Source organism: Thermomyces dupontii (genome assembly GCF_041956625.1).
Source record: "Thermomyces dupontii strain NRRL 2155 unplaced genomic scaffold VTN31scaffold_1, whole genome shotgun sequence".
In the NCBI taxonomy this organism is placed as follows: domain Eukaryota; kingdom Fungi; phylum Ascomycota; class Eurotiomycetes; order Eurotiales; family Trichocomaceae; genus Thermomyces; species Thermomyces dupontii.
In genome coordinates, this window is record NW_027192307.1 from 4513390 (window position 1) to 4530297 (window position 16908).

General features: G+C 52.7%; 5 protein-coding genes across 5 annotated transcripts; 2 read left to right on the plus strand and 3 right to left on the minus strand.

The window, feature by feature from the left end:
• Positions 1 to 219: 219 nt before the first annotated feature.
• Positions 220 to 3457, minus strand: VTN31DRAFT_1702 (uncharacterized protein; the record flags this gene model as incomplete). The annotated part of the gene is made up of 12 exons (XM_069401789.1): positions 220 to 811; positions 864 to 1076; positions 1131 to 1567; positions 1617 to 1687; positions 1734 to 1944; positions 2003 to 2028; positions 2084 to 2200; positions 2250 to 2367; positions 2424 to 2645; positions 2700 to 3124; positions 3191 to 3360; positions 3423 to 3457. 12 exons carry the CDS (start codon positions 3455 to 3457, stop codon positions 220 to 222), a joined length of 2637 nt encoding a protein of 878 aa, XP_069264558.1.
• Positions 3458 to 3960: 503 nt separating this feature from the next.
• Positions 3961 to 5422, plus strand: VTN31DRAFT_1703 (uncharacterized protein; the record flags this gene model as incomplete). The annotated part of the gene is made up of 3 exons (XM_069401790.1): positions 3961 to 4178; positions 4266 to 4601; positions 4684 to 5422. 3 exons carry the CDS (start codon positions 3961 to 3963, stop codon positions 5420 to 5422), a joined length of 1293 nt encoding a protein of 430 aa, XP_069264559.1.
• A 7369-nt stretch (positions 5423 to 12791) lies between these two features.
• Positions 12792 to 13557, plus strand: VTN31DRAFT_1704 (uncharacterized protein; the record flags this gene model as incomplete). The annotated part of the gene is made up of 2 exons (XM_069401791.1): positions 12792 to 13090; positions 13158 to 13557. 2 exons carry the CDS (start codon positions 12792 to 12794, stop codon positions 13555 to 13557), a joined length of 699 nt encoding a protein of 232 aa, XP_069264560.1.
• Positions 13558 to 14634: 1077 nt separating this feature from the next.
• VTN31DRAFT_1705 (uncharacterized protein) lies at positions 14635 to 15168 on the minus strand (the record flags this gene model as incomplete). Its single annotated transcript, XM_069401792.1, has 1 exon — positions 14635 to 15168. The coding sequence occupies one exon, from the start codon at positions 15166 to 15168 to the stop codon at positions 14635 to 14637; it is 534 nt and encodes a 177-aa protein (XP_069264561.1).
• A 362-nt stretch (positions 15169 to 15530) lies between these two features.
• Positions 15531 to 16565, minus strand: VTN31DRAFT_1706 (uncharacterized protein; the record flags this gene model as incomplete). Its single annotated transcript, XM_069401793.1, has 1 exon — positions 15531 to 16565. The coding sequence occupies one exon, from the start codon at positions 16563 to 16565 to the stop codon at positions 15531 to 15533; it is 1035 nt and encodes a 344-aa protein (XP_069264562.1).
• Between the last annotated feature and the right edge of the window lie 343 nt (positions 16566 to 16908).

Consider the following 16908-nt stretch of genomic DNA (forward strand, 5'->3'; position numbering starts at 1 on the left):
GCCACCTGCAGGCCCAGCCAAACTTCGTGCCTACGAGTCCGCTCAGCTGATTATGTAACAGCTACTCAATGAGGAATGTGATTCACGTGAATTATCGTAGTTTCTCATGCCAGATCACTCTTTCATACATGCCAGCTTGCTCATGATTTCACCGACTTGCATAATCATGCGAAGCCGAGCCTGACCCAAAAGATAGATAATTCACTCTCACCGCCGCATCTACGCGTAGCCATGTGCCTGTAGCCACTCCAGCAACAGCTTCTCATCCCGTACCTTGTAACGGGCGCTGGTGCGGATGCTGTCGTCAACAATCACCAGTGCACGATCGTACGCTCCAGTGTCCTTATCCTTGAAGAACGACTTTATGTCGTCTGCCACAGATTCGTCTGCATACTTTGACAGCGCCAGGCGGATGAACCGCTCGGCAACGACACGGTTGGCTGCGAGCTTCCCAGAGACAGTGCTCCAGTTCGTCTTCATGTACTCCCACGACAGGTGACGGACCTTGGAGTTGGCTGCCAGTGACGCCGCCCCCGTGTGAATATCTTGGACGTTCACTTTCTCCGAGAAGATCAGGTCGAGGTATTCTCGGACTAAAGTCTCGTCTTTCGTGCGGCCAAGGGCACTCAACGCGATCTCTTTACCGTCCACAGAGTCCGTCGTCAGATACTCCTCCAAGACTTTCTCGAACTCTGTCCGTCCACCCTCGGACACGTTGATCATAAAAACGGCAGATCGGAGATTCGGATCGATCGCGGCCTTGTCACCTGCGGACCAGCGCTGGAAACGCGATTTGGCCTCCGCAGTGATCCTGTACTCGTCAGATTCCATGTTGAATAGAAAGTTTCCAAAGTAATCCTCACCCTTCATGGCCCGAATTGCCCGCCATAGAGATTACCAGCTTTCGGAGCTGCCCAGTCAGGTAATCTTCTTCGGGCTTGAACTCCCAGCCCAGCTTCTCCGCCAGAGGACCCGTCAGTTTGACGGTATACTTTTTCAGCCCGTCGGCCACGGTATCATTGCTCGAGAAGACGGACCGGAGATGTGACAACGAGGTCGCGATCTGTGACCACACCCTGACGAAGCATTAGCTGGCTTGATGAACGCCCGGGCGGTCAGGCAACACCTACAAGTAATTGTCCTCGTCACCAAATCCTTCGACCAAGGCCAGCAGGGCGGGCGTGGTGCCATCTCCAGACACCGCAAGTGCAGCAGCATCACCGACGAGACCAATCTTATCCTCGATGCTCAGCAGATGGAGAGACTTCCCCAATTGCTCCAAGCGATGAGGCGGGTAGTTGGTCCGGTAGAATCCTGACTGATCCTTGTTCAGTTTGTAGAAATCGCCAACATTGTTCACGACATCGGACTTCTGAACGAGCGCAACAGGCTTCTCCTCGCTCAGGGACGGTCCGGTCTTGATGCTGAGAGGAATCCACCACACCGTCTCATCCTCTTCTGGTTTGACGTCGCCAGAAGACAGGAACCGCGTCTGCCTGACCGAGATCCGGCCTTGTTCTTCGGTCACGGTCACAACGGGGAACCCAATCTTGCGGATCCACGGGTCCTGCGGAGCGTCAGTAAGTAGTGAACGCTACATCACATACGATACGGACCATAAACGCAGTAACGTCCTGATTCGACGCCTTGCTGAGAGCCGACCAGAGATCATTGGTGGTAGCGTTACCTGAGTGAGGTTAGCCACTGCTGAGTCGCGATCGGCCAGAACTTACGGTAGGCGTGGGCCTTGAGATAATCAGACACTCCCCGGATGAATGTCTCTTGCCCCAGGTAGCTACTTAACATGCGGATCACGGAGCTTCCTTTCAAGTAACTGATGTGGTCAAAAATTTGATCCACTTCGAGGGCGTTGCGCACAGGAACTTCGATCGGATGGGAGGCGCGCAGCGAATCGAGTTGGAACGCTTGTTGAGTACCCTCAGCCTGCATATTCGTCAACATCATCGTCTACGAGTCGCATCATACCACGGGCGCTGCGTACAACAAACTGGGACCAAACTTTCCATTCTGTCGGAATGAGTATCAGCTTCGTGCTCATGTAAATCGGTGCATTAAAACATACCTGGGTGGAAATGGTCGACCGCCAGCCAACCAACCCACGTAGCGAAGCCCTCATTCAGCCACAGTTCGTTCCACCAGTCCATCGTTACGAGGTTTCCGAACCATTGATGCGCGAGTTCTGATCAAACATTAGACAGGGTCCAACAAGGCTTTTCCCACTAACTCACCATGTGCCACAACGTAAGCAATTCGATTCTTGTACCGCGAGTCGGACTTCCCCTCGTCGAACAGGACCGCAGTTGTACGATACGTAATCAAGCCCCAGTTTTCCATAGCACCCATGGCCTATCCACTTTTGTCAGCAAACGGAACGAAGATAGAGGTCTGCAGCAAGAACTGACAAACTCGTGGACCGCGAGCAGATCTGCCTTGGGAAGAGGGTAGTCAATCCCGAAGAGTTCAGAGAAGTAGTCGATCGTGCGGTGGGCACACTCCAGAGCAAAGCGAGCTTGGCCCTTGAGGCCTCTTGTCGTGTACACGCGGACGGGGATACCGGCACCATTGTACTTGCGCTTTGTCGTGGTTTCGACGTACTCGAAATCACCAACGGCCCACGCCAGCAGCTACCTGTAGTCAGCTACGAATCCCAAACGGACGGAAAGCCAGATCGAACTGACATAGGTACTCATGATGGGTGTCCGGTCGAAGGACACGACCTTCAGCTCCGGCCGGCTCCCATCCCGTTCCGACTTCACCGGCATGTTGCTCAGCGCCGTCAGGCCCCGGGGCACCTCGATCTCGAAGTCAAACGTGGCTTTCAGATTGGGCTCATCGAAACACGGGAAGGCTCTACGCGCGTCACAGGACTCGAACTGGGTACTCATCATGTAGTGGAATTCCTTGTCCTTGGGCGTATCGGGGTCCGGCGTGCCGATTGCCTTGTACTTGGAACGAGAGAAGCCTGCCATGGCATTGTTAATGGTCGCGGTAAAGTTCACCGTCAGCCGCGCGTCGCCGACGGGAACCTCGCTGGGGAACGTCAGAGTAACTCGCTCCGAAGTTTTGTCGTACGAGATTGCAGCGGCCTTGTTTGGAGCTGTGTCTGTTCTCGTCTCCGTCAGAAAAGGCCTCATTGATTCAATGCCGATTATACTCATATATGACGCACCCTTTCCAGACGACACCTCTGCATTCTGCACCTCGATCTCCGACGCATTTAGCACGATTTCTTTTGTCGGTGAAGACACCTTGGTGTCGATCTTCACTGTGCCCTTGTAGGCCCAGGAACCCCCAAGCTCCAGGTCATACAAAGAGATGTCATAGTGGACAGGTTTTACCCTGAATGCACCAGCAATGTTAATGGGCAAGCCCCGCGGCTCATGGCGGATGGGATGACGTACCAATCGGGCAGGGTATCGCGGTCCTTGGAGGCCATGTTGCGAGCGTTGAACGAGCAGTGTCTTGCAAAGGGCAAGAGAGACGCAATTGTTGGTTTCGGGACAGAGATTGAAGCTCTATGAATTACATGAGCAGGAGATATGGTGGAGTAGCAAGCCAGCGCGGGGTGCAGCGGAAAGTTGCTTGCCCGCGGGAGGATGTGATTGACGGCCGCTCGTAGCGTCCCTCCACAACCTCGGGCAGCAGTACATGTAGCTACTCCCCACATTGGTGATTAATTGTCGGATCCTGCCGCCTGGATACTGGTCAGCCAGGGTTCATTGTTGATTTCTGAGGCGAGTCGAATTTTGCTGCTAAAGTTCCTTACTATTTTTTTTTCTTTTTTTTTTTGTTGGGATCCGCGCGGGCGGCGCGCAAGCTCCGAGCTTCGGAGTGGGCCGCAGATCAATCAGATCGACCTCTCATCTTCATTACCTATTTGATCACCGTCCATCAACTCTATCGAATTCAATCCCCTTGACAATCACTCATCGCACCAACATGGCGGACTCGGACGAGGAATACGTGGAAGAGTTCTCGGACGACGAGGAGGAGCACGTGGTGTCACGGGACCTGAACACGCGAGCGCGACGAAGGAGGAAGGCGCGGGCCGGGGCAGAATGGGAAGTGTCGCGCACGTGGGAGACGCTGGTGGAAGGAGCGGATGGCACCATCCGGGCGACGGTGGAGGGTCTCGTCGAGGCCGGCAAGAGGAAGAGGTGAGTGATGATTCCCGGAGTCTGAAGGGAGGAGGAAAAGGGGAGGCCGTAGAAAAGAGCCATGGCGCTGGACGGAATCTGTGACAGGCTACTACGAGATACCACGCCGCTGCAACGGGGCATTATTCGGCATTTGATCCTGGTGCTGGATTTGTCGCAGTCCATGGCCGAAAAGGACATGCGCCCAACACGATACCATCTGGCGCTGCGCTATGCGCGGGAGTTTGTCAGGGAGTTCTTCGAGCAGAATCCTATCTCGCAACTGGGTGTCATTGGCATGCGAGACGGCCTGGCCGTGCGGATCAGCGATATGAGTGGGAATCCCACCGAGCACATCAGTGCCATCGAGGCTCTGCGGTCGCAGGACCCCAAAGGGCTGCCCAGCCTACAAAATGCGTTGGAGATGTGCCGGGGAGCGCTGTAGTAAGTACTTTTTTTCTTTCTGGACCCCCAGAGTGGAGTAGAGGGCCCCAACGTAAGAGCACGACGGACTTATTCGCACCAGCCATACACCGAGTCACGGCACACGCGAAGTCCTGATCGTCTTCGGGTCACTGCTTTCATCAGACCCCGGCGATATCCATCAGACACTAAAGGCGTTGATCGCGGACCGCATCCGCGTGGCCATTGTGGGACTGGCGGCCCAGGTGGCCATCTGCCAGGAGCTGTGTGCAAAAACGAACGGCGGGGACGATACAGTCTACGGAGTTGCTCTAAACGAGCAGCATTTCCGGGAACTAATGATGGAGGTCACGACGCCACCGGCATCTTACTCGCAACGACAGGCCAGTAATGCTCTTCTAATGACGGGCTTCCCGTCACGGACGGTCGAGCCATTTCCGTCGCTGTGCGCGTGTCACTCGAAACCCTCTTGTGACGGATACCTGTGCTCGCGGTGCGGGAGCAAAGTGTGCGCTCTGCCGGCAGAGTGTCCAGCGTGCGGGCTGACGCTGATTTTGTCCACCCATCTGGCCCGGTCTTACCATCATCTGTTCCCGCTGCTCAATTGGATCGAGGTGCCGTGGAAGCGCGCGTCACGCAGCTCGCACTGCTTCGCATGCGGGATTGAATTCCCGCCGGTGCCCCCGCCCGACCAATGGTCAAAGTCCGAGACCCAGGCCAAGGGCATTAGCGTCAGCAGCCGGTATGAGTGCACAGTGTGCAACAACCATTTCTGCATCGACTGCGATGTGTTTGCGCATGAGGTTGTCCACAACTGTCCGGGCTGCCAGAGCCGGCAGTGATGCGTGTACACTACGGATGATCTAGACACAATAATTCTAATGGCATGAACCTCGATATTGGGAACCCTGAGTAATTGAAGCTGTTGGATCTCATGCCTAGGAGCAGGGTGATAGGTACTTAGCGAAACTCAAGTCGGATCTCAAAAGACTGGGGCTAATTGAATGTAGGCAGCCCTGTCGAGCTCAGACAGCAAGTTCGTCATGAAGAACTTCATCCCCGGTCTTACATTACAGATCGATATTAAAGGGTTTTTTTTTTTTTTCGTGGTCTAATTTCATTTGTTAGCTCAGAGCAGCAGTGCCCAATCGATGATGGACCACATGTCTGATTTGGCCGTGAAGCAAAACCAAGGGATTGACCAAGGACTGACTATTTCCTGTGGACTTTCGGCAGTTACCTGTTCCTTGAAGCTGGGACTCAAGCTTATGCATGATTGCAAAGCTAAGTCTTGGAAGACATTTATGAACAAAGTCGTCCAGGTATGAAACACAAGTCCAGATTCCCGGCTATCGCAGAGGCTGGTTCCTTGCTGTGTCTCGCTGCCGGCAAGCAGCAATTAAATCCCATATTGACAGGAACTCGAAGATACCCAGACTCATGTTCAGGATAACGGTGACTATCATGCTGGCTATGAGTGACCTCGAGCCATCTCGGTGGGTGATTGAGATTGGGTCAAGTAAGCAATCTAGCTACTTAGTCCTGATCACCATACAATGTCAAACGATCGTCCGTTGGATGCTTCCACACGGCGGGGAATCTCAGGTCAACCCTGCGAGCGCCATTATCCAAAAGCAACTGTACAATGCTCCAATGTCCTTTATCGGAGGCAGCTTGCAGAGCATTGCCATAACGGCCGCCCTGTGCATTGACATCAGCGCCTCTCTCCAACAGCAACTGCACCACCTCCTTGTGCCCCCTAGTTGAAGCAGCCTGGAGTGCGGTGTCAAAATGGCCACCTCGGGCGTTGACATCAGCACCCCTCTCCAACAACAACTGTACCATTTCCTTCTTGCAGCGTCCACTTGGAGATGAACAAGCAGCCTGAAGAGGATTCCCGTAGCGGCCACCTTGTGCATTTACATCTGCACCTCTCTCCAACAGCAGCTGCACCACTTCCTTGTTTCCACTGGAGAAAGCAGCCTGGAGAGCACTTCCATGGTCTGCGATTTGCGCATTGACATCAGCTCCTCTCTCTAACAGCAGCCGCACCACCTGATACGGACCATAAACGCAGTAACGTCCTGATTCGACGCCTTGCTGAGAGCCGACCAGAGATCATTGGTGGTAGCGTTACCTGAGTGAGGTTAGCCACTGCTGAGTCGCGATCGGCCAGAACTTACGGTAGGCGTGGGCCTTGAGATAATCAGACACTCCCCGGATGAATGTCTCTTGCCCCAGGTAGCTACTTAACATGCGGATCACGGAGCTTCCTTTCAAGTAACTGATGTGGTCAAAAATTTGATCCACTTCGAGGGCGTTGCGCACAGGAACTTCGATCGGATGGGAGGCGCGCAGCGAATGGTCCGAGTCCTGGACATGGTCAGCAGGGACATAACAAGAAAAACCGGCGGATCACATGGGACAACCAACCTTTGTACAGCCCCAGGAACCCCTCCTCTTTGATAATCTTCTTCAAGCTGGAGTTGATGCTCTCCTTGGGCCCATCCTTGCTGGCGACATGCATGCGACTCTTAACCGTGATGTACGGGTATGTGATGGTCGTTGCGAGGATCTTGCCGATAGCACCGAGGTAGAAGGCGTCTGTCGGGGTTACGCGACGACGGCGCTCAACGATATGCTTCAGCTGCTCGAAAATGGTATACTGTAGGATCGGGTTGATGACGAGCACCAGGGCCGGGATAACGCCGGCGAACAGCGCGCGGAAGCCCTCGTTGCGCAGCAGGTCCCGCAGAACCTGCAAGGTGCTTTGCGGCTTCAGCTTCTCCTGCTGGTTCTCCTCATCCGAGGACACTGCTGGTGGCCGCCTGGTCCCCTTTGACGCCTCGGTTCACCGGCAGAAAGCTCCTTGGATTACGGAGCCAGACTTTGAGAGTTGTCAGGATTCAAAACGTTCAACGATGCACAGTTTCCGACCTTCCATCAAATAAGTAGTACAGTCAAGGTCCAGTCATACTATCGTTCCACTCGATTGGAACATTGTTTCCGGCTCACACCAAAGGGGTACGACGAGTATCTAGAAAAATACCTGATTTGGTATAGTTTCAGAGGATTAGGTACTGACTTTATCTCAGAAAAATTTCCAAATTAAACCCATAACTAACTAGTTACTCGTAGTTACCTAACTAACATTCGATGGTACGGCAAATAACCAGTTATGTACAGTAACCAAACTCAATTTAACCCTAACCTAATTTTGGATCCAGATCGGCAGATCCCCGCGTGTTCCGAATCGTCATTCCTCGGCCGTCGCCACACCAGCAGATGTCCTAGTTCAATCGCCCGTAGAGTACCTCAACTAGCAGTAGAAACTCCCTTACAATCCCCTCCGTCTTTCCCATCGATTGACAGAAAATTACCATGTTGCCATCACTGCCGCTTTGTGCATTGACATCAGCTCCTCTCTCTAACAGCAGCTGGACCATTTCCTTGTAGCCATTCGCAGAAGCCGCTTGGAGAGCGTTGCCGTAACTGCCGCTTTGTGCATTTATATCAGCACCTCTTTCCAGCAGCAGCTCCACCACCTCCTCGTTGCCCCTAGCGGAAGCAGCCTGAAGTGCAGTGCCATAGCGACCACCTTGTGCATTGATATCAGCGCCTCTCTCCAACAACAGCTGCACCACGCTCTTGTGGCCCTGATCACAAGCAGCTTCAAGAGAAGTGCCATAAAGGCTGTGTTGTGCATTGATATCGGCACCTCTCTCCAACAGCAGCTGCGCCACTTTGCTGTGCCCTCCAAAACAAGTAGCAATGAGAACGGTTCCGTAACAGCCGCATTCCATGGTCACGTTAGCGTTTCTCTCCAACAACAGTTGCACCACCTGCTTGTGACCGTTGAGAGAAGCAGCATGGAGAGCAGTGCCATACTCGCCGCATTCCGCATTCACATCAGCGTCTCTCTCCAACAACAGTTCCACCACCTGCTTGTGACCGTTGAGAGAAGCAGCCTGGAGGGCATTGCCATAGCGGCCACCTTGTAAATTGACAGCCGCGCCTTCTTCCAAGAGTAACTCTGCGGTGCGTTGGAGACCAGCCATCGATGCATAGTACAATGAAGCCGCCATCCGCTCATAACGCCGCGGGCTTGATTCCCACGGGCGATCAGGGTCAAAGAGTTCACCCCAGAGTTTGTATTCCCGTTGCCGCTGGGTGAAGAAGTTGAAGACCTTTGCTTGCACGTTCTCATCATCCTCGGTGAGCATCGAGTGTTCCATCCAATTCTTGGCGGAATATTCTGCCAGCGGGCACTGGGCTCTGATATCCTTGATTGACGTCATACTATCCAGAGACGATAGATAGTCCAAACATACTAGCGCCATCTTTTCGTGTGATCTGGACAGATGCAACCGACCCTGCCACCTGCCTCTCGTTTCTTCACTAACAAGGAACTCCCTTGCCGTTTGATGAATGAAAAAGAGTTCTGAATTATGAACGGTGATGAGGAGACCACACAGATTCTTCACTGTACTCTTGAAGTTGCTCCGTGGCCAGATACTCGATTCTAAGGCGGCATGGGTGTCATACTGCGCTTTCTGCAGAGCTAGCGTCAGGGCCATGTTAGCCTCATCAAGGGTCAAAGGGCGTGCCGCGGCCAGAACGATTTGAAGCAGCGTCTCGGTCTGGCGTTCGTCTTTGCTTCTGTCTAGAATTTTCTCGTACGCTGCTGATATCTCGGCGGGCAGGTCATCGAGGAGTGCTTCAACGCTTGACCGTTTTCCGTATTCGCTCGGGCTATTTTTGATGATGTCGAGAGAAAGATGTAGCCATAGATATGTACGGTGTTCCATGCTCTTCAATCGTTCTGCGATTTGTCGTCGATCGTCCTCTTCGGAATGATACGCAATCTCATCCATTCTCGCATCAATGACCAGATCGATGTCATTGCTGATCTGAGGAGCCATATCATCGCCATCAAAATGGACGTACGCAATGGTGTCTGTGAATCTTCGAAAAGAAGCTTCCAGGTCATCGTATGGGCGACTGGTAATGAGGAACTTGAGCCTCGGTCGTGCATTGGAAGGTCGGGGCAGCGGGCAATAAACTCCCTGCAACTTGTCAATGAGTTGCTCTGTGCCCTCCGAACGGCATTCGTCGAGAGCATCGAGGATGCAGATGACCTCTCCAGCGTCTGGGGAGTTGACACAGTCCATGAAAATCCGCCAAAGTTCAGGAAAGTTGTGCGACAGATTCCTGCCATAGTTCTTGTGGCTTGGAAGTGCATGCCCAATCAAGCTACCGGTGAAGTCGTGTGTGAAAAGCTGGTGGAGCATTGCGCTCAATGCGTTGGTGGCGTTCATGCGGCGCTCATCTCCGTCCTTGAAAAAGAAATAGCAGACTCTCGACGTTGTAACCTTCGCAGACAAACGGTGCTCGTCAATCAATGCCCTTGACAAGACAGATTTTCCACAACCAGGGCCCGCAGTGACCCATAGGAGACCAAAATCGCTGTCTCGCCATTTACGAAATCTCGCATCCTCGAAGAACCATTCGCATGTTCCCGGCACTCTTCGTCGGTTATAGTCTTTGTATGTTTCATATTCGGACGCGAGATCTTCCAGCAGAGCTCTCTCCTTTTGGTCCTCATAGACCTTCCGATTCTCTCTCAGATCCTCCACCATCTTCAATACCGCATGGTGAATGGTATCTGACTCCTGAATAGTTCGCAGTACGGCTTCCTTGGCTTTCCGAACCTCCTGTGCTTGAAGATGAGGAATGTAACGAAGGCACCGTTCACTCCTGTCCCCGATTTCGGAGCATTTACCATGCCAATCGTTCCAACCAGCCACATTTGCCCATGCACGGGACAGCCGGGCTTTGGAAAGATGACATACAACGCGAGCCTGGTACTCGATTATATGCGAATAAAGCTTGGTGATGGGTTCTATCAAGTCTTGATACGCTTCTGGCCACGAGGGCTCAAGGTATATCTTCTCGACCATTCTCCATTCAATTTGAACGTTATAAAGCCAATCGAAGCCTTTCAGCATGGATTCGGTGTCTGACGAAGCAGCGTTTTTAAGTAGCTTTCAAAGTTAGCATGAGATTTGGGCGTAATGTACGTAGCAGTAGTCAGCATACCTGGAAAAGCAGAGAAACCCCGGACCATGCCAGCAATGCGTGTGGTTGGGTCATGAGAACAGGCCGGACGGCCAGGTCTCAAAAGCTCTGGCCCAAAGATACTCGCTGAGCTCAGAAGGGTCGTTCCGGGAAGTGGCTGGTGGAGCAGAAGGACCTGATGATGAGCGAACAGTATCCGGAGTCGGCGAAGAAACCATAGTCAGCCCTGACGAACCCTGTGAAGTGGCCGCTGACGCAGAGGTTTGAGGTTTCTGAGCAGCTGAAGACGGTCGGATCGGAGAAAGAGGCTCCGCCGCTCTTGGATACGGTAGTCTTCCTCTTCCTAAAACATCGGAATGTGCGAAGATGATGCATCCTCTCGCCTGCTTCGACTTTTGCGGTCTTTACTACTGACAGTGAGATCGCAGAAGCACCTACTGAAAGTCATGTCAGTGTGCACAAGGGAACGACTTTCTGAATATCACGAATTCAGGCTGGCCTTTTCATTTGGCTTCGACATGTAGTTGCCTAGTAGATAACGGCCTAGTATGAGTACACTAGGCCAGGTGATCAGAAGGCGTTTTCGGTTGCAGGCCGTGCCGGATATGCATTCGATCTATCATATTAGCCAGACACCCAGTTCTCCGATGCCTTGTCGAAGGTCATCATAATCGGTACGACATGCGCGTATGCACGGCAAGGCCCTTCAAGCTACCAATCAATTACTCATCCAATTGCATATCCGCCTGGGCAAGAACCATGTTGTAGCACTTTCGAGCTGAATTCGCACTATGTCGATGCGCTTTCGATTGTAATTCGATATCGAATCATCATAATCACGCCTGAGGTAAATGTCACAATACCTACCGCCCGGACTCGAGACGAGATACAGCCCGGGAAGAACATCTGGCCAGAAAGCAATGGAAAAATAACAGAAGCGAACGAGAACAATCTGGTCGATGGGAAGCGGATGAGCGGCACGGTTGCCTGAATGATCTGAAGAAGGAGGTCCACTCCGAAAAGAAATTCAACAGGGGAGGTTCAAAATGTGTTGATCAACGGAAGCGCTGGTTGGATAAAGTAGTATACACCTCGACTGTGAAACCCGTAAGACCGCAATTTATGTCTTAGATTTTGGTCAAACCTTGAAGTTGGACGGCCGTTTTTATCGCCATCCATTGACCGGATGGCGACCTGTCTTCTAGCATGGGTGCCGCTCGGAACTAGCATGCTGATAGTTAGTGGTAGACGCAGAATTGGATACGTGTCCGCTGCGTAGTCGAAGCTGCCGGCGATGGACGAGGTGAACGCGCCAGTGAATGTCTGATTGCTGGCCCGAGGACAAGTTTTCGGTCAGGGCGTCAGGCGCAGAGCAAGGGCAGCTCGCTCGTCCTCCAGTGTCGCCCGGGTACGCATTCGCAACGCATTGAGCTCTCCTGTGAAGATCAAGCACATTCTCAGGTACGCCATGGTCATCGCTCCTGGTGGTTCAGATGGTGCAGCGGTCAGCGCAGACTGGCGAACACATTGGCGTTGACACTGCTGGTGGCCGCCTGGTCCCCTTTGACGCCTCGGTTCACCGGCAGAAAGCTCCTTGGATTACGGAGCCAGACTTTGAGAGTTGTCAGGATTCAAAACGTTCAACGATGCACAGTTTCCGACCTTCCATCAAATAAGTAGTACAGTCAAGGTCCAGTCATACTATCGTTCCACTCGATTGGAACATTGTTTCCGGCTCACACCAAAGGGGTACGACGAGTATCTAGAAAAATACCTGATTTGGTATAGTTTCAGAGGATTAGGTACTGACTTTATCTCAGAAAAATTTCCAAATTAAACCCATAACTAACTAGTTACTCGTAGTTACCTAACTAACATTCGATGGTACGGCAAATAACCAGTTATGTACAGTAACCAAACTCAATTTAACCCTAACCTAATTTTGGATCCAGATCGGCAGATCCCCGCGTGTTCCGAATCGTCATTCCTCGGCCGTCGCCACACCAGCAGATGTCCTAGTTCAATCGCCCGTAGAGTACCTCAACTAGCAGTAGAAACTCCCTTACAATCCCCTCCGTCTTTCCCATCGATTGACAGAAAATTACCATTGATTAATTATAAACAAAACACACCATGTCGGCACCGCAATCAACACCTCCTTCGGACCCATCACCACCACAACAACCACCATCAGAAGAATCATCAACAATGATGCCAGCAACGACGGCCGCCCATTATGCCTCGCTCCATACCTACCCCTTCCAATCCGACGTCGAGTTCCGCGCCGGTCTCTCCCAGATCCTTCAGCGGCCTATAACAGATGCGGAGCTATTATCATCAGCACGACAATCGCAGCAAGATGCTGGACTCGCAGGAGGAGCATCAAATGTCAACGAGACGATTCTCCGAGCGAAATGTTTCTACTTCTCTCGGTGTGTACATACCGCCTTGCGACTTCCAGTCAGCAGCGACGAAGGGAAGCTAACAATTGCCGCATAGAAAGAATAATATCTCCCCACCTCTAGATCCGTCAGGATATCGAGCCTGGCTTGATCAGATACGGATAGCTTCAGGAGCTCCCAGATCCTTACCGCACTCGAGACCCGATGGCAAGGGTGATCGCCTTGATAATAATGCTGCGACACAGCCAGAGAATCAGCAGGACGGCCGTAACGGCGACCGCAAGGAACATGCTGGTCAACAATCCGCCCAGTCTTCTGAACCCACGTATCCCTCTTCGTTTGCTCACATTGTCGAACTGATAACCACCGGCCAGCCCATCCCTGGTATCCAAAATGTTCCAGATACGGTTCTCACGGGTCATGACAAGCCCCCTTCTGCGTCCATCAGGCGAAAACCATGGGAAAAAGACAAGAAAGAACAAGAACCGGGGAAATAACCATTTTCATTTCATTCTGTTATAGACTGCGAGGCGAGACATAAGTTGATGAGCAACACAAGTCGCAATAGCTAGTATGAGATACAGCGATAATAAATGCAATAGCAAGCATTGCCCACATGGCTGGCCTCCACCACATTTGAAGGAATGACGAATTGCGTCGAGGAGGGATCAATAAAGGAACAAAGAAACAGAACGCTTTGACTCGAAACAGACGCCATACAAAACACAAAGTCAAATGGAAAGGGCATGCCAGGTAAACCAAAGCCTTCGAGATCCGCTTGAATCCTAGGAGGTTCTAACTGGCGTCAGAATATGGCGTTTGGCACGCAAATTTTTGAATGAAAGAGAAAGAAAAAGAAAGAAAGAAAAAAAAAAAAAAAAAAAAAAAAAAACTAAACCTACTGCAAACACAATCACGTCGTTCGACAGACTGGCTGGTAAATGCGTGTGACGATTTGATGGTTTTCGACCCCGAGCAGTCTGTGCATACATATCCACGTGAAATACACGGCTAAACAACGTCGCCACTGTCATCTCTGGCGTTGGTCAGTAATTGGCGTTTGCGTGTTTAGCGATAACCAGGGTAGCCAGGATGCCATGCTCCCCCACGGTGGTAACGACTGCCAGGGCCATGACCGGGCGCAAGACGCTCATCGGCCGAGTTGCCGTAGCGACCGCCGATGTTGGTGCCAGGCCCAGGCCGGATCGCATGAGATGGGTTGTTGCACAGCATCGCCACGCGAGAGCCAAACTTCGACCCACGAAGGCTGACCATGTGCTTGCTATATAAGTCGGTGTTAGCACAGGGCGTCTGAAGGCATGCAGGAAAACGCTTGATCGCACCGGATATGACTGGCAACCAAGTCACGCTGATGAGGCGAAGCGTTGGTCAAAATCCACTGGATGAGGTAGTTGCCGTACTGGTCCCCCGCAACTGCTGATGGTGAGAAAGAGGAAGGCGAATAAGAAGGATGCGTTCACACTCACTGTCGATCAAAGGCATCCGCGGTCTGTCGGCACGTCCGGTGCAGACTCGCGCCAGATACCGGTCTAGGAACTCGGAGCCTCCTATCTTCAGACATTTTTCGACCACTTTCGAAGCAAACTGGTCCATGCTGTAATCAACAGCGGAGCGCAGGATGTGATCAATGGCACGGTTCTTGTCCCGCGGTGCCCCATGCTCACAAATGTGCTGTATACACCAATTGCCAAACTGGCCATGGGAAAGAAGATCAATGTTTGCCAAAACCTCTTCGATAGCCGGACGCTGTCGACGGTCAGCTCGTTAGGTTCAAGAAATTGTATTCCCTGGCATACCTTTTCCTCTTCGAGGCAGTTTTCGAAGATGTTCTGGACGACCAGACTTCCCGTCTCTCCCAGTGCTACCTCGTGCCACATGCCGCGGAGCGCTTCATTCACCCTAGCCATGATCTGCGGGGGCTCGCCATTCCATCGCAGCTCAAACAGCTTTTGCCAAACATGGCACGCGTAGCGATGGATGACAGTCTCGGGGATCCGCCGCAGGAGCTCGTGAACCATGCTGGCCTTATGCTCCTCCGGCACGCAGTCAAAGGCTTTCTGGACGACATGACAGCCAAACGGATCCATACTGAGGTTCACGGTATTGCCCTTGATTGCATTCGCGATTGCTACCACCTGTTCAGGCGTGCCATGTTCGAAGCAACGCTGAACCAAAAAGTTTCCAAATCGATTGATCATGAGCTTGTAGGCATCATCAACAATAGCCTCGATGATGTCGTACTTTTGCTCCGCCGTTCCGACCTTCAGCTTCTGTTGCAAGAAGATGGAAGCCTGCTGGTCGTTGTTGTGCACAATCTTGCTCACGATCGCCTTCCAGTCACATGTGATGCCTCTATCGAGTAGGCGTCGATAATTCAGTGGTTCGACGCCAGGCAGATAGGGTTGAGGAGAGGCTCGATCGACCTGTTTGTTTGTTGATCAGTCTCTCGTCACATGAAGGGAATTCGTATTATACATACCGCCGAAGGGATAATCCACGCGGACCCATTGGCACTGTTCGCTGTAAACTCAGCCGCCGTGGGAGACAGTGGAGTACCAATGGGTCGGGGTTGGTACTGAGGGATTGGGTGCATTCCAATCTGCTGGTACGCATTGAGTGCAGTGTTGAGGGGCTTGCTTGCCGTCCCGCCGGGGATCACACCACCGAACGCGCCCCAGTTCGCGGCGGGCGGACCGAAGCAGGGGGTGCCCCGCCCTATATTCGAGACGGAGCGGCGCGGCGGGAAACTGGGGCCCCCCAGTTGCGCGTTCTGCTCATTCATATACCGTCCATCGAGACTGGGAGCACCAGATGATGGTCCAGAGAACATGCGATGAGGTTGAGCAGGTCCCTGCGGTGGCAATGACGAACTCACGACGGTAGGCGACCACATGTTCATTGGCTCCTGGTATCCCCTATCTGCGCGCTGAGGGACAAACGGGGATTGAAGCATGGGCACCCAATGAGCTCGGGAACGATTGTACGCTCCCGCCGACAGTGCGTCGGAAATGTCCGACTGCGCATCGTCCCCAGTCCAGGGCTCCTGACGATGATTGAACGGCCTCACCGAAGCTGCATTCAAAGCATTTTGCAGGCTGCTGATGGTGTGGTCAGAGACCTCTCTGCCACCAAAATCCGCTTCGGAGGGCGACCCAAGGGCCTGGTCGAGCGTGTGTTTGATGTTCCGCGTCTCGGCCAGCTCTTGTTCCTGCTGAGCGATGCGACTGTTGGCCGCCATCAACTCCCTTCGCAGGCGGAGCATTTCGGCCGCACTATCATGAGGGTCTGCAAAGATGGAGCTTGTCGGGAAGCCACCTGCAGCAGTGGTCGTCTCGGTGGAAGCATCATCCCCGTGGCCATTCTGTGCGTTGCTTTGCAGGTGCTGGGTGGATAAGTTGTGCAACAGCTCATTCGGGAGCTGTGGGCCAGGATCAGACGAGGGTTGATTAGGCGCAGGACAGATGTTTGCCAAGATTTTCTGCATCTCTGACAGGTTGATCTCGGAATGACAATCAGATTGCTGTGCACAATCATATCAGCTCCAGTTACCTTTGCCGCAGTGCGAGATCCAAACCTTGCTCGACGAGGGAATGTCCTCCAGCTTCAGGGGCGGCTGAAGATTGCCCAATCTCGAGGACATGAGCGGGTCAGGATTGTACAAGGGTGCCATGGTGTTGGTGGTCATGGGCTGCAGCCAGAGGTCATCAAACTCAGCATCCATTCAGCCACAGAGGGGCGGAAGGAGAGAGGAGTCAAGCCGAAAGGGGACACTTACCACCGGTTCCTGTGCAGTCACGTCACGATGCAGATCCACACGACTGTCTGTG